This window comes from Ambystoma mexicanum, chromosome 11 (assembly GCF_040938575.1).
Source record: "Ambystoma mexicanum isolate Mex_15411 chromosome 11, UKY_AmexF1_1, whole genome shotgun sequence".
NCBI lineage: Eukaryota > Metazoa > Chordata > Amphibia > Caudata > Ambystomatidae > Ambystoma > Ambystoma mexicanum.
The window spans coordinates 428,439,735-428,457,425 of NC_090934.1; the positions used below are offsets into that span (position 1 = coordinate 428,439,735).

Consider the following 17,691-nt stretch of genomic DNA (forward strand, 5'->3'; position numbering starts at 1 on the left):
CCAGAGGGGCAAGGTAGATGTTCAAGAGCCACGGCAAGAGGATAGAGCATTATGGGATGCTGCAGGTGGAGAGTGTGATAGGGGAGACAAAAGGGCCCAGTTGAACCTGGGAAGGTCGGTCGGAGAGGAATGAGGTCAACCAGTCAAGTGCCAAGCCTGTGATGCCAAGGGTGTCACAGAGCCGATTTGTCAGGGTGACAAAGGTTACCATGTCGAAAGCACCAGAAAGATCCATAAGTATAAGAATAGATGGAGAGTTGGAATTGAGATTTGAGAGCAAGTCTTCATGGGTGTTCAGTAGAGCAGATTCTGTGCCTCTGTCTGCTCTGAAGCCGACTGGTGGTCGTGGAGACAACCAACAGATTCAGTGTGTTGGATCAATTGGGAGATGACCAGCTTCTCCAGGAGTTTGCCCATATAGAGATAGGGCAGTAGTTAGCCAGGCAGGAGGGGTCGGCAGAGGGCTTTTGGATTGGAGGAAATACTTTTGACATTGAAGCAGGAGCTTATAGGAAAAGCGATGGCTTGGGACTGGTGCATCAACCATGAGTATGTAACTGGTTTAAACTCCTTGTGTGTTTTCTCCAGACTGGGTTTTAATTACTTTAAACCTCAGAGGTATTTGGCTTAATTCCCTTCGCCCAGTTGTAGGAGAATATTCTTATCACTGAGTACCAGTGTACATACCTAGGAGGTACTTGTATGTCTGATAGAACAAAACTGAAGTGCACACTGAGAAGGTGTCTTTCTATGAGCAACTGCTGTCTCATTGAGACTGGGATGAGACTGGGATGACCACAGCCACTGATGCTAGACCTTCAAATCTAGTTCGTACTCCTATATCCGATAAAACAGGACTGGATGTAACCACACAACGAGAAGGTATCATCCAATAATCAATGGCAGACTCAACAAAACACAGGGACGACCATAGACCTGCAATTCGCTTAACCCAGTAAAGATTAAGAATAGGCCAACTCAACATCAATGACACTGCATAGCAGGGAAAGACAACATCCAGCCTGGTATTCAGAACAAACTCCACACTAGACAGTGAACTTCTCTCGGAAAACTGATGCTCCGAACCTCTAGAATAGATACAGTCAGATCAGCAGGCACTGAAAGATAATCAGGAATAGGGGTCATCCACCAATGCGCACAGACACTCACAAACACCGATATGCTCACTCTCTCCTCTTCACCAGCAAACAGTAAAAGGCAGCCATACTCCTGGATCAATAGCTGCACACATACCTACACAACACGGACACTTCAACAGTCTTTAGAAGGCAGCTATACCCCAATGAAGAAAATCGGCCTAGCTGTACACATAATCTCATACACAAGTACCACAACCGCCAGAATGCAGAGCGCAAGGTCAACGACCTGCTGCACACATTCTACTGATCCCACACAAACACTGCACCATGCCTAGCTTAGAATGCATCTACACACCATGTAAACCGCAGTGGAGGCACACCCGGAGGACATTCAACCCACAGCGTTCTGACATCATACCAATGGTATATAAGGCACTATACAAATGCACAGTAACATAAAATAACATAACAGACCATAACATTATTAAGGATGAATGTAATACCCACATTTGCTGCCTGTGGTTCTTGGCACTGTAGAAATCAAATATAGATATTTCAGGGTTTGTAAGTTACAACATATTACTAAAGATACCGACATGTATTAACCATTTGCAAGGGTCTGGAAGATAAGCACCTGAAGTTCCTAGGCAAATTTCTACATAATGTAGATACCATCAAAACAGAGCTATTTTGGTCACTTAGTAAACTGTGGGTGGAAATGTAAAATGTGATTGATGGAATTAGTATGTTTGTTAATTGCACAGAAGCATGAAATATTTTTATGAATTATGTATTTAAGACATGAATTTGTATGATAGTCGTACTGATGAATGAAATAAGGTTTTTTGTTTTATATTCAGCAATTGTGCGGATAGCTTAATGTAAACTGTAAAACACTGATAATTAAAAAAAGAAATAAAGCATTGTGAGCCCAAAAATAATCTTCTTTGCATTTTATTACTGAACTTTCAAGACACACAACAAAATAAACGGTGTAATGAGGTTACCTGCTTGAAGCCATTGATTGACAAGAGCATGCAGCTTGTGCTGTGTGCGATGTCATGAAAAATGGGTAGTGCTACAAAAAAGTCAACCGGTGTTTACTTTGTGATTCAATTTGTTGTTTTGGATGATCAATTTCTAAATGGGGTGCTTTGAGACCAGATGCACGTATTGCAGTTTGAATGACGCAAACAATCACACTTACAAGAAAGAATTGCAACAGGCAAAGTATTTAATAAACTCGCTGCATCCCAGTCAGTACAAATAGCTTTACAGCATTTTAAAAATGACATGTCACTATTACCCAGTTGAACAGCATTTTACCGACTGCATGCAGATTAGAGACATACTTGGTCGTGGCAGAACTCGAGCACATGCATGTTTTCTTTTCTGGTGCAGAACAGTGAAATGCATGCGAATGCACTGCTAAATACGAATATTCATTTGCCTGCTAAAAGTAGAAATGCAGAAAAACCACAATCCACTTTTCTCACTTAGCACCATTCCTTCATGCACACTCCTGTCTCTTAAAAATATGCCAAAATAGAGTTCTCAAATCATAATCTATGAGTCCTAGCATTTCTATTGCTTACCAGATTGCATACCCGTATGTTTATAAATGCAGCACTACATGTACAAGAATGCAATATAAAGTGAACTTAAAATCCAGAACTGGGTTATTTATCACCAGCCAAAGTACAACTTGAGATATTTTTAAACTACCCACCATATTGCTGTACTTCTTTCAGAGCCATGCAAGCCAGAAGAGTATAGGTGATAGGTAACTGCTTGTAGTTATTGATTGACACCTGCAGGCATCTTGGCACTATGTATGACATGCATAGCATTTGAAAATCTGCAATTAAAGGTGTAAACTCTCTTGAAGCAGATGGCTGGTCAAGGCCCCCTGTTGCTAATATTCCAGCTGAGACTAGCAATAGGGTTTTTCTGCACAGGCTTCTTTTAAGGTAGAGGACTCCAAGTGGGAAAGAGCTCCTGAACTAGATATGTAGCTCCTGTGCGCACTTGCACAATGCAACATGAACATCCAACATCCTGCAGTCAGTGGAGGGAAGGGAAGCACTTCAAACAAATGTGTGTTTACTCCTTCACCAAGGCTCCACTTGCATCCATGGAAAGTGGTGACATTATTTTATTTGATCTAATGGAGTAAAACGATCTGAAGACAGAGCCCTGGTGCTGATGTGTCTGTTGCTTATGCTTTACTTCTGTTCCCTGTGAAATTGAGCCTGAACATTTTAAGTCAAGGCCATATTAACGCATTTTGGGGTTTGGCACACAGGCAATTTGCGGGACCCCCGAACCAAAAAAATGAAGGGTCCCCAAGACTCTCTGTTGCACATTCAACTGCCAAAAACTGGAATGCTGCTTCAAGAAGCGGTGGCTATTGGCACAGTAGGAATCAGTCTGAGACTGACAGCACACCTTATGTTTATGATAATGATGATAATTATAGTTATATCATTACATTTAATAAAGAGCTACAATACAGAGACCTTCGAATGGTGAAGGCGTAAGTGTGGCGTACACGATTCCAACCTGCTTCCTACATTATGGCTGAAAGATCTTCAAAAGAGATAGTTGTCCCCATCCTCCTGGAAGAGGCAGAGAGTAATGTGCATCATTCATCCGACCTGATACCCTATGAAAGATGGACTTAAGAGGCTAGACCCCTATGGAAAACATAATAAATACAACTCTATGGCCCTGTATGTATGATTCAAATTACCTTCTGTACATATCCAATTTACCTTCACTTCCATCAGTAGTTACTTACCTTTTTATAAAGGTCCCGGAGCCGGTAATAAAACAAACGGCAAGACAAGCATCCGAACCTCAGGTATGGGCTCAGCCCTGTAGGACTGGCGAGGAGTGAGTTAGAGTTCATTCTTGGTCTCTCGTAATTCGCCACCCATGCCTGTAACATTTTGAAAATAGAATGAGGCATAAGACTGATGACCAGCAGAACATAAAGAGACGGTTTTGAAGACACATTAGTTTGTTAAGGCTGTACAGTACATTGGTCAACAACACTAATTGACAACTGATCACACTAATCGAGGAAAACGGTCCCTAAAAAATCTTGCAAAATTGAAATATTTAGCTAGGTTTACTGTTAAAGGATTAGGCCACGTCATCACATTTCACTAGGAGCCGGCAAAGAATGTTGGCTTAGATAATTATGATAATTGTAGTTATTTAATGACATTTAATAAAGACCTACAAACCAGAGACCTTAGAAGGATGAAGGTGTATGTCTGGCCTACAGGATTCCAACCTGCTTCCTACAGGCAGAACACAGATGCCCAAAGTGAGTGCTTGGCTTGCTGAGCTACCATGCATGGCAGGAGCATAACAAAAAGGATGCTGGCGACGAAGGAACTGTAGTAACTTTGGTACACATAAACTTCATGGTATCTAACCATTTGACACATTAATATATTTTGGGATATTAAATGTGGGTGGAAAGAGTGATATGGTATCATCACTATATGTTATGGATCGCGTCTCTTTTCCGAGACACTGGAATCTCTGACAACAAATTTGGTGCCGTCGGTTCCCACTACAATATTGCAGCCATAACCTCTGCACCAGTGTTTTCGGTTCATCGTAGGCTTTATTGCATAGGTTTCCTGCTACGCTGTGCCATGCAATTCTTCTTTTGAATGCTGTTATTTACGTCTTCTCCATTACTGCTCTGATTCTGTGCCCGCTTACACTGTCCTCTTGCTTCCTCCTTCATTGCTCCTTGGCTCGTTATTGCTACACCCCTGATCCTTCAGCCTGTTCTGAGCTCTTGCTTGTTCACCCGGATATTCTGTTGCCTTGAACCAGTTATTTCCTGGTCTTTCAGCCTATGAGGATATGTTTGTCACCTGGATTATTCTGCTACTGTGACCAGGAAATCAAAGGGCAACTCCTCCCCCATAAGGGATGATTTCATTCCCCAAGCACTTGGATCTCCATCTGTGGGATTCACCTGAATAGTTGTTTCAGGCAGCTACAAGGTGGCTTCCTCAGAAGGCTGGTCGTTCTTCTCCAAAAAAGCAGTTCCTGAGAACATCGGTAAGACCGGGCCTTGCAGTGGACCCTGAACACTTTTCTCTTACATTCCTTGCTTATCTTTTCCTCAGTAAAGTGTTGCAACTGGTAATGTGAAAGAGTCAATAGCCTAAAAGTACTGTGATCAGTACAATTTCCTTAATCCTATGTCTGAGTCATTTACAAAATTACTTAAAACGAGGAGCTGACAGGTAGCGACAAAACCAGTCCTGAAATAGACGTCACAATGACAAGATGCTACAACTAAGTAGATGTAATTATCAGCACTGGAGCTGCAATACAGACAATAATTCTCACAAAAGGTGTACAGAGTCATGGGCTCTTGATGGTAATAAAGACAGTGTTAGCAAAAGTGGAAACAGCATGGACCACCTTATTTATGTCATTTTAGTGAAGGTGTAAGACAAGTAAACAGGATATTGAGCATGTTAACCACATGCGACAAGTATCTTGGGGATTTGCTAAACTATTTTGTATGCTGAAAGTGAATGCTAGGGCAAATATCAAAATTAAGCTTTGATGAGCAGGAGCTAAAACAAGCTCCTGCTTGTTGGGCATCAACGCTTAGCCAGGAGCTACCGCTGGTTAACCAGGAGCATGTACCAGGGCATTGCAAATCTAACTTCCACAGGAGGAAAACTTTAACTTTTTGCCCATTATGTATAACCCATTATGTTTAAATGCATCCTAATTGTTCTCTATTGACATTCTCAAATACTCTAAAATTAATGTGACATAAGCATGTTTGTAAGGTACCACATGACCTACAAAACCAAACATAGCTCCTTGTAGTTGCTGGTTTCAAGCTAACGAGGCTCTCCTAGGCTAGAAGCAGGAGCTAAATAGCTCTCAACAATTTCGAACCCTTTAGGGTGAAGTGTTTTGTCGGCTAGACTAAACAACATCCTAAATATCCTAAATAAAAGGCAGAAAGAAAGATATCCTGATTGTGATGGGGACATCTGAATGGCTGCGGATTAAATGATGGATGGATACAACAATAACCCATCTGGTAGAAGTGATGGCTTCTAAAACACTTTCATGACAGATTTCCCCCACTTCTAAGAGCTGGAATAAGAGAACATTACCATATTGGTTACTGAACTCCTAGTCAATAGTCATCTTACCTCCATACTTATTGGAGTCTGGCCTATGGGGACAGGACGAGAGCCTTTTCAAAGGCAAATGTCCACAATTCAAATGTAGGTGTAGAGCCGGCATGCAGGCTGCCTTAATGACTGAACACTGGAACAAGAAGCGGCTTGGAAGAGAAAAGCTGTAGGAGCAGGGGAGCAGGAAGTGTCCATGTGTGCGTATGTATGTGTGTGTGTGGAGAGGGAGTGGGGGATCAGGGGATGTGTATGCCTCACTGAGGGAGGAAGGAAGGGTGTGGGGGAGCGGCGAGATGGGAGGGGGATTCTGATGAAATACAAATCCTGCCCTTTGCAGCTCGCTCCGGTTCTACCAAAAAAGGTAGGTCTTTTGTAGGAACGGCTTCCATTGGAAAATGCCACCGGTTCCTTTTTCCACCGTGCTAGCAGGGCCAAATGACTAATATCTTGCCATATGGAAAGGAGATCATGGACTAGGAGTATAGTAGTCAAAACAGAGAACAACTGTTTCTTACTTTTATGTCCCGTTCCCTCTCCTCCATACTTATGTAAGAATACCAAACATTATTCTAAAATGGTTCAATGTGTTTTCACTGAAAGCTTTTCACAGCAGCATGTTTTACTGAATTCGTTTCTACTGATTTTATTGCTGCAAAATGCTGGTGGAGACTCCCCGCCTTCCCCCACCCCATTCACTCCCAACCCTCTCCCCATCCCATTTTATCTCACCCACACAGTCCCTACATTTTGTTGCAGACGTCTGCTAAAACAAACTGATTAAAAAACATCCACTATGAAATTTCAATGGTAAAAAGACTGGATACCTCCAGAAATGGGGCGTAGGAAAGACTATTTCTCAAAAAGTTCTGCTGACAACCCGGCAAAACTTTTTAGTTACATTTTCAGGGCAGGCCACATGAGCTGATCAGTCCCCTATATGCATGTTTAGATAAAGTAGCCCTGATTCGGTAGAAAGTTTCTTTGGCATAAAATCACATTAACACCACTGTGACATCAGAAACCTTCCCACACTGCCCCACACATATGTGATTGTGATGGTCAGTCAAAAATACGTGTTTGACATTGGTTGACAATGCTTAATTTACAAAAGGGCAAAACATTCACACCGAGCATTACCAATTATGTGCCCCACGGACATCAGTGCAGACACTGTACAATGTTGCATCCTCGGGACACCAAAACCTCACTCTGCTGATTGGGGACACCAAAACCTCACTCTGCTGATTGGCTCCCTGTCACGCGCCCCATAACCCCTACCCCAATGCGCTGGACCCCAGCTCCCTTCTCACGCGTTGCTGCCAAGTGTTGTCTAACAAAACTATACCACACTGCGGCTGGATTTTAATTAGCTGTATTTGATTTTTATTTCTCTGCCAATCCTCCTCGTGCACCCAGGTGCCTGGATCATTGGCCATGAAAGTATCTCTTAGAGTGACTTCACTGGAGCTGTGTTCTCCTGGAAAACCTCAGCCGTGCAATATTTCTGCACACTGTTTCTGAGGAATGTTAAAGAAGAACTAGTTACTCTTACCTTGTAACGTTCTTTCGATGGGATGTTCCTCCGACGTATTCCTTATCTTAGATAGAAATCCTTCAGCTTTGCTGGCCTCGGAAAATTTTTTCGCCAGAGGGCGCTGCGCGTCGATGATCGCCGAGTCGATGACCCTCGACGGCCTCCGTGCCGACGTCGACGTCATCCTGCCTATAAAGGCCGCGCGCAGCGTCCGTTGCTCAGTTCCGTTTTGTAGTCCCCAGTAATGTTTTTGGATTAGACTAATCACCTTGAAGGAGCATAGGCTGCAAACCCACAGGAAGTCATACTGCGGGGATGGATGGGAGGGTCGATAAGGAATACGTCGGAGGAACATCCCATCGAAAGAACGTTACAAGGTAAGAGTAACTAGTTCTTCGAAGGGATTGTGTCCTCCGACGTATTCCTTATCTTAGATAGACTCCCATAGCAGTGGTATTGTGACTGGAGGCGGGAGTAATAAAAGTTATGTTACCCTTCCAGAATGGACAGAGTGTAACACAGCCTTGCCGAATCTAGTTTCTTGACTAGAGGAGGAATCCAGGCTATAGAATTTGGTAAATGTATGTGCGGACGACCATGTGGCAGCCGCACATATATCTCGAATTGGCACCCCTCTTTGAAGGGCTGAGGATGTTGCGATACCCCTGGTAGAATGAGCCCTTAGATTTTGAGGAGGCTCCTTTCCTGCCAATTTGTAGCACTCCAGAATGGCTAAAATAATCCATCTGGAGATGGTTTGTTTTGTTATTGGAAGGCCCAACTTATGTCCTGCATAACCTACAAAGAGTTGGTCTGCTTGTCTGATCTTAGCCAATCTGCTGATATAGAAGCTCAAGGCTCGCTTAGGGTCCAGCCTGTGCAGTCTCTCTTCCTCCTTCCCCGGATGAGGAGGAGGGTAGAAAGAAGGTAATATAATCTTCTGAGTGATGTGAAACTCCGAGACTACCTTCGGGAGGAAGTTAGGCTTCACCTGAAGAACAACTTTGTCCTTGTAAAAGATTGTATGTGGAGGTTTACACGATAAGGCTTGCAACTCGCTAACCCTTCTAGCAGATGTCAATGCTATTAGCAAAACAGTTTTGAGGGTGAGAAGCTTCAATGAACAAGAGTGTAGTGGTTCAAAAGGGGCACCCTTTAGGAAGTTTAAAATTAGGTTTAAATCCCATAAGGGAACTTGAAAAGGTTTCGGGGGATAAACATTAGTTAATCCTTTTAGGTATTGTATTACCAATGGAATTTTGAAGTATGAAGGCTCCTCTGCAGTGCGCTTAAAGATTGATAGCGCTGCGAGATAGCCCTTAATTGTGCCAACCTGTAGGCCTGAATTAGCCAGGTAAAGTAAGAATGACAACACCATAGGTGTACCACAAGAAAAGGGTTCAATATTCTTTTCTCTGCACCAGCTGCAAAATTTGTTCCAACGGCAGCGGTATAGAGTTTTAGTTGCCGGCCTTCTGGCCGAAAGCAACACCTCCATAACATCATCCGGAAGGTCCCAATCCTTGTACCTCAACCTTTCAGACACCAAGCGTGAAGGTTGAGGGTCTTGATGGCTGGATGGAGAACCTGACCTTCCTTCTGCGAGAGAAGATCCTCTCTGTATGGCAGTCGAATTGGAGGGCAGATGGACATGTCTAGAAGGTCCGGGTACCACGTTCTCCTGGCCCAATCCGGGGCAATTAGGATCATGGTCTTCCGAAACCTTCTCAACCTCCTGATCATTTGAGGAATGACAGGGACCGGAGGGAACGCGTACAGAAGTGGGAACTCCCAGTCCACTACGAACGCATCTCCTAGAGCTCCTCTCGGGGGAAATTCCCTTGAGCAAAATCTGTCGCACTTCCTGTTGATACTGGTGGCGAACAGATCCACTTGAGGGGTTCCCCAAAGGGCGAAGATCTCTTGAAGGACTTCCTGAGCTATCTCCCACTCGTGAGAGACTGTGCTCTGCCTGCTCAGAGCGTCCGCTGTCAAGTTCTTCTCTCCGGCTAGGTGAATTGCCGATAGAGAGATTCCTTCCTGAATTGCCCAAAACCAGAGCTGCATCGCCTCTCTGCACAGTGGTAGTGAGCCTACGCCTCCTCTTTTGTTGAGGTAGTGCATGGCCACTGTATTGTCCGTCATTATTAGGACGTTTCTTCCCCGTACAGACGGCAGAAAAGCCTTCAGCGCTAGTCTGATGGCTCTCAGCTCCAACAGGTTGATATGTAGTCTGGACTCCGATGGAGACCAACGACCGCTGATGGTCAAGTCGTTGGCGTGAGCTCCCCACCCCGTGAGTGAGGCATCCGTGACTACTGTTATCTCCGGCCATGGTTGCCAAAACATTTCTCCTTTCAGGATGTTCTCCCGACAGGCCCACCACTGAAGGTCTCGGGCTACTTTGACCGGGATCCGAAGGAGATCTGTCATCCTTCCTGAGAACTGTGACCACTGAGTTCTCAGTGCCCACTGGAGGGATCTCATTCTCAGGCGAGCCTCCGGCACGAGGAATATGCAGGATGCCATGAGGCCTAGCAACCTCAGAAAGTCGTAGGCTGGGAGATATTGGGCATTCTGAAATCTGATGACCATCTGCAGAATATCTCGAGCCCTCACCTCTGGTGGCAAGGCTTTTCCCAGGGAAGTGTCCAGGACTGCTCCAATGAATTGGAGTCTCTGTGATGGTATCATCTGTGACTTCTTTAAATTGAGGGAGAAGCCCAGCTTGTGAAGGAAGTGGCAAACATAATCTAGTTGTCTCTGAGCCTGTTCCGAAGATACAGCTCTGATCAACCAATCGTCTAGGTAAGGGTAGACATGAATCCCTTCCCTCCTTAGACTTGCAGCCACAACCGACATTAGCTTGGTAAAGACCCTCGGGGCGGAGGTTAGCCCAAATGGCAGAACTCGAAATTGATAATGAGAGCTGCCAATTGCGAACCTCAGGTATCTCCTGTGCCTGGGATGGATCGGCACATGGAAATAAGCGTCCTGGAGGTCTAGAGATACCAACCAGTCCTGAAGCTGGAGGGCCTGAAGGATCTGAGAGAGAGTCACCATCTTGAACTTGTCCTTTCGGAGGAATTTGTTCAATTCCCGTAAGTCTAAGATGGGTCTCAGTCCTCCGTCCTTCTTCGGTATTATGAAGTAGGGGGAGTACCAACCCTTGTTCCTTTCCGCTACAGGTACCAGTTCTATGGCACCTTTCTCTAGCAGGTCTAAAACCTCCTGCAAGAGGAGCGGATCTGGAAGCTTCAAAGGGTTGTTCCCCGGTGGATGACTCTGAGGGATATGTAGGAAGGGCAGGCAGTAACCTTGGGCCACTGTCTCCAGAGCCCAAGCATCTGACGTAATAGCCTGCCATTCCGTCAGATGGTGAGTTAACCTGCCCCCTACTGGTGTTCTGTGAGGGGAGACCTCAGAGTGGTTTTGAAGCGGCTGATGCAGTTGCCGAAGGTAAAGTGGCTCCTGCTCCTGCGGGTGCGGCTTTCTTTCCCCTACCCCGTCCACCACGGGTAAATCTTCCTTGGCCTCTTTGAGCCGGTCGTCCCCTGCCCCTTCCATATGAGGAATAGTAACGAAAGGACCGTCCTCTCCACGATGATCCCGAAGGACGAAAGGTATTCTGACGGATAGCAGCTCCCAATGACTTGGCTGCTGCCTTGGACGTTTGCAGTTTCTCCAAACTGTCATCCGCCTTCTTTCCAAAGAGGGTAGAACCGTCAAAGGGCATATTCAAAAGCCTGGTCTGCACGTCAGAGGCAAAACCAGACTTCCTCAACCACGCATGCCTGCGGATTGTGGTACTTGCCGCCATGGCCCTGCTGATACTGTCAGCAGAATCTAGGCCAGTTTGTAGGGTCTCGCACATCGCATCTTTACCATCCCTGATGATGTTTAAAAATGCGTCCCTTTCCTCTCCTTCTTGGAGGCAGTCAGCCGCTGATGAAGCGCACTCCCAAAGGGTGTGGCTGAACCTAGCGAGCGTACAGGTCGCGTTAATAGACTTTAACGCCATGCTACAGGCAGAAAAAACCTTCTTAGCCATGGCATCATACTTTTTGTCATCCCTATCCTGCGGAGCAGTGGGGTATGCAGATGCGCTGCCTGATGAGGTTGCAGCCTGTACAACCAAGCTCTCAGGAGTAGGGTGTTTTGACAAATATTCAGGGTCAGAACTAGCCACCCTGTATTTTGTTGACAGTTTTTTATTTACTGCCGGGATAATTTCTGGCGTTTCCCAGTTTGTCAAAATCCTTCTCTGTAGAGCAGAGTGAAATGGAACCACAGGATCCTCCTGTGGGCCCTTGTCCAGTATGTCAGTGAGGTCATCCTGCTGAAAGGCAGGAGAAGGTGCAGACCAACCCATAAATTCTATGATTCTAGACATCAGAGCTCTATATGGAGTCTCCGCATGTTCTCCTGGGTCTGGTTTGATAAATTCTGCTTCAGGAGAAGTGTCCAAGCCACTAGCTTCCTGAAGTGCATCCTGAAGATTTTTTAATCTTCCTTCCTCAGAGGCGAAAGTCTCTGGCTCTGGTGATGTGGTCCTCTGTAAATCAATATCTTGGTCTGAATCCTCCCTTTCCTCAAAAATCGAGGTTAAAGGGGGATACATTGGTTTTTGGAATGGTATAAACCCCATTTCCAATGCAGAAGGAGCCATCATCACAGGCCTTGAAAACGTCGATGTCGTCGACACCGACGTGAAAGTACTCGAAGGCGCCGTGAAAAGCGTCGAGAAATGTGTACTAGGCCTCGAAGAACTCGAAAGGATCGGAGTCTTGCTCGAGAACGACGTCGACGTTCTCGGCGTCGAGTCGGAGGTCTTTTGTCTAACCGTTGGCTGTGGAGTAGCCGTGGTTCTTTCCTTCACCGGCGTCGATATCGGCGTCGACGTCGGCGTCGACTCGATCGACTGATGCGCCGATGAATCCTTCGACAACGGCGTCGATGGCGCCGACCTCTGTTTCGAAGGAGTTTTCGACGATGGCGTCGATGATGCTTTATCTCCCGATGGCTCGAGGCGCTTTCGGGTTGACTTTTCCGCCGGGTACTGCGACTCGCGGCGTTTAGATTTTTTGGGTTTTTTACCCGGGGTATCACCCTCAGCTGTCTTCGAGGGGGACGAGGCCGCTTTCTCGAAGACGCTTAGCATCTTTTTCCTGAATTCCTCCCACTCAGCTTGCGAGCTGCGTTTTGTGGGGCAATGAACTCTCTCAGGAGAACTCGACGAAGATGACGAAGGGGATCTCCTACGTCTCTTCTTCGAGTGTCTCGATGTCGACGAGTGGTGGGAGCCACTTCGTGATCTAGATCGAGAGTGTTTTTTATGGTGAGGAGACGAACGTCTCGACTCTACCGAAGAAGCTTTCGAGGAAGTTAAAGTTGACCTACCTCTCTCGAGCTTCCCCCTACGCTCCTTCAAGGCTTTCGCCGTCATGGAAAGGCATTCCTCACACTCCGAACTCTGGTGCGTGATTCCCAGACACCACAAACAGACCCTGTGAGGGTCCGTCAACGACATTTTCTTCCCGCAGTCTCGGCACTTTTTGAAACCGGACCGAGGGGTCGTCGGGTCGGAGGAGGATGCCATCGATATCGATGGTAAATAGTAGTTATTATATACGTTATCTTGACGAGAACTGAGCAACGGTGTTCCGAGGCACAACGAAGCGCGGAAAAACGGAACTGAGCAACGGACGCTGCGCGCGGCCTTTATAGGCAGGATGACGTCGACGTCGGCACGGAGGCCGTCGAGGGTCATCGACTCGGCGATCATCGACGCGCAGCGCCCTCTGGCGAAAAAATTTTCCGAGGCCAGCAAAGCTGAAGGATTTCTATCTAAGATAAGGAATACGTCGGAGGACACAATCCCTTCGAAATACATAGTGCTGCCCACATTAAGGCCTGCAGCTCTTTTAATATCAGCTGCATGTGAGAAGTGTTTTCCTAACATGTGCCTAAAAGAGAATGCCTCCTCTACTGTTCACATATTGCTTAAAAAGCCCCCAACCACGTTGCCCCTAAGGCCGCTTGCACCCCACCCTGTACCCGCTTTATACATCTACCCATGACTATACCAAAAGCACCCACCATTCATCGTGTTTCACAATGGGACTTCACATGCTCTGCCTGCTTCTGTGTCCCCTTATGCAAGCAGCGCTGCCCTCAATGATGTCCCTACTCCTGATGTCACCCTCCACATCACTATCGACATCACCACGTTACTTGTACAACAGGTACATACGCCCCCCTTGGCAACGTTCAACCTGGAACTTTACAACAAGCTCACAACATGCGATCATGAACTGCCATCACGGAAGAGGGACAATTCTCCTCTATGTCATCACTGGTAGCCTGCTCATCCTGATCATTGGAGGGGTTCACTAGCAGTGGGATAACATTCATGGTGGGATGCACATCAGAGATCATGGTAAATGAGGGCTCTGGATGAGGGGCGGAATCAACCTGAGATAGCAGAGGTAGTGGCTTATTCTGATTGAGCAAGAGTCGCAAATGCTTGACTGAAGCGGAGATGGAGAAAGCCGGTGCAGTGGTTCCAACTTGACCCGAAAGGAGAGGGGCAGGAGCTTGAGGCAGCAGAAGAGGAGGCTGACAGAGCGGAGTCTGAAGTAAAACTCCCTCGACCAAGTGCATATTTGACTGGGGTGAGATGTAATCAGTAGGGGGGCATGGAGATGAAGTACATCCAGTCATTGAAGAAGAAGGTAAACCATTTGAGAACAGTGCCTGATACTCTCATCCTGTGGGATAAAATGCTTAGGAGGATGGTGTGGTTAATGGTGTTGAAAGCTGCAGAGAGGTCAATGAGGACTAAAAGGGCTATCAGAGATGTTATGCGGGTCATCCAGGATATGAACGATTGCAGTCTCAGTGCAGCGGGAGAAACCTAATTGGATGAGTGAGCAGGTTGTTTGTTGTGATGTGGTGTTGGAATTGACTTACAAAGCGCTCCATTATTCTGGTGAGGTGTGGCAGGATTACGATGTGATAATAGTGTTCAGTCAATGTGGGGTTGAGGGATGGTTTCTTCAGGACGGGGCATATTTGACCTATTTTAAGTGCGTGGGCATGATGTCATGTAAGAGACAGGAGTTGATAATGTTGATCCATTGTGGAACCAAAGTGTTGATGCTGTTTGATGCAGGTTGAGCTGAGCATATGTCATCTAGGAAGTGGGCAGGGCAGGCTTAGTTTTGGCAGTGAGGAGTATATGGGTGCCTTGTTAATGGGTTGGAATGTGTTCCATGTCGGTTCGGCCTGGGGATTGAAAAGGATCAGTGGAGGGGAGGGCATGGCTGTATGTACATGGATGTATCTTGGATTTGAAGTACTCCATAACGGATTTGTATACTGTGGTGGAGTTAGGAATGCTGGAGGTGAATGGGGGTTTTGAGAGCGGGCTGATGTTGAAATGTTTCTGTGTGCAACTGTAGATGGATTGAAGCTTGTGGCGGTAGTGGGTAGCTTTGGTGCTGCTGTCCATCCTGTATTTGAATCTGCAGCTTTTGAGGGATTTCCTGGGGAAGGGTATGGGTTCTTTCTAGGTTACTTATAATAGAAATCTCTGTCCAAGAAGGTGGCCATGGCATCATCTCTGGGGGTGATGAGCCATAGGACTCTTCAGATGAAGACAGAAATGGGACAAGTCATACATGAAAATGGCATCAATTTGCACCTCTACCTGATCCATAATCTTGGCCACTTGTGGCTGTGGTGCAGAAAGAGCAGGAGGAGACACTTTGCTCGGCCCCATGTTAACAGGCTTGCATCCTCGCCTTGTGGGCCAGTAGAGCCTTCTGAGACCTTAGTAGGAACTCCTGTGGAAGGCGCATGGCACCCAGAACTGACAGTGTTGGCAGAAGTCTCTGGATGCTAAGGTTTCACCTCAGGCACCACCAGCCCAGTACATGTATCCATTGGACCATTGTTTCCACTGGTAGGAGTTTGAAGAAACTCAGGAGGATCCCCCAGTAGAGTGGTAGCTAGCCAGCAGAGGACCACTGGGGTCCCTTAAGGAACCTGTTTTCCATAAGTAGTCACTGCACTGAGGTGCCAAGGAATAAACAAAGCTACTTACCTTCTTCCTCTTCCTCACTAGAAACTGCTGCAGATGATCTATAGTAGCAGTGCAGAAGATTTCTTCTCAGGTGTGGAGCTGCCTCTTCACATACTGGTGAGAAATTGTCAGTAGTGCTGCAGGTGTCCCAGCGATGATCCGGGCCGAAACACTGTAGGCTCAGTACGTGAAGTAGATGTGCGCATGACTAGCACACAGAGATAGGTTTGCTTCGACACAAATGTGGGGAAAAGTAGCAGGAAGTCAGGAGAAAAAAGAAAACGAGAATAAAAAAAGGACAAACAGAAACTAAACTAAAAAGAAGATCCAATTACTTAGCAAGCATCCATCCCTGTCAGCGTAGAAAAGGGATTGATGGACGTAGACAGCGTCTAGGGAGCGATGTCCCATGAATGCACGCTGGCTCCTATGACAAACAGGTTCAGACAGAGTAGCAGCAAGCCACTCAGGACTCCGGCAAGGCAGCAGGGGCTCACACCTCAGATGTCATGCAATGACAGGAAGGCTCCCAGCAAGCACCAGTGCTGCAGGCACAGAGGATCCAGAAATGAAGGCTGGAGGTTACACCAATAAAGGTCCGTAGCAAGTAGCAGAAGAGGCCAGCAAAGTGTCTTCTAACAAGGCAGAGGCATGAGACTTCCACAGCAGGACAGGACGCAGTCAGTGGAGCAGGGCACATCAGTATCATGAGTGGTGTATTTCGCCAGCATAGCTTCCTTGCAAAGGGTCTCCTCCAGATAAACACATTCACCAAGGGGCTGGCTGGCTCCGCCCACCAACACAGAGGCATACAGAATGCAAGTTTTGGTGGCCAGCCAATCAGGGATGGCTTGCCGAACATCCAAACACCTACATGTAAATAAGCCTACAGTCGGAACGACCCTTTTGCCCATCTTTTGTGACAAAAGTAAACAAATAAAAGTCATAAAACAAAATGGTGGGGTCGCAGGACTTCTAACATCCGTAAGCACCCAAATGGTCACAAATGGTCATCATATATGGGCTTTTGGTTACTAATGTGGTCAAAAGAATACAGACATAGTGTACCCAGAAGTATACTACACAACTGCCACCAGTCTACTCCCCTGCACACTTTCTGGGTGATAAAAAAAATACGCAGGGACAAAATGGTGTGCTTAAGAAGCACCCCTTTCCTGATAGATATACGTGCTACCCAGGGCAGCACATCCAAAATGAGTTGGATTGGCAGGCTGACTTCAGTCCATCAGACCCAAAAAGGAAAATCGGACTCACAAAGCTAGAAACGGGATCATCAAATGCCTGTCTTGGAAAGTAGCTTTCATAATGGTGATTATATTGGGTTTGTCTCATTGGAACTATGCAAACCATTTACACAATTGCATTGGGCAAAAGCAGTGTTGGAAACACATTCAAAGTTTATAAATAGCTCCTTTCGAGTTACATATTACAGATTAGGGGCCTCATAAAATGTTTGGTGGTAATTTGATGGTAAATTAGCTGAATTACCACCAAAGCTTGCTTACTTTTACCACCACGTGGTCCTGTGGGTTTACCACAGGATTATAAGTGGGGGAAGAGTGGTGCTAGTCCCCATTTCCCTAGGACTCCATGGGGATTTCAGCAGAATTACTGTGAGCACTAATTCCACCACAGTAATTCTGCTGACATTTGGCTGTAAAGTGGCACATTTACCTCCAGCAGAGAGCTGCAGGTAAATCCTCCACTTCAGGGCCAAACTTGTAATTCGGCGGTCTGATCAAAACGGCAGTA

General features: G+C 46.2%; 1 protein-coding gene across 2 annotated transcripts in view; it reads right to left on the reverse strand.

Moving 5' to 3' along the window:
* The window catches only part of CRY2 (cryptochrome circadian regulator 2), a 190,919-nt gene that overhangs the window by 107,522 nt on the left and 65,706 nt on the right, over nucleotides 1–17,691 (reverse strand). For both annotated transcript variants that reach the window (XM_069623255.1, XM_069623256.1), the window contains exon 6: nucleotides 3,901–4,041. In XM_069623255.1, the coding sequence (XP_069479356.1) occupies nucleotides 3,901–4,041 (141 nt within the window). The remainder of the gene's footprint in view (nucleotides 1–3,900; nucleotides 4,042–17,691) is intronic.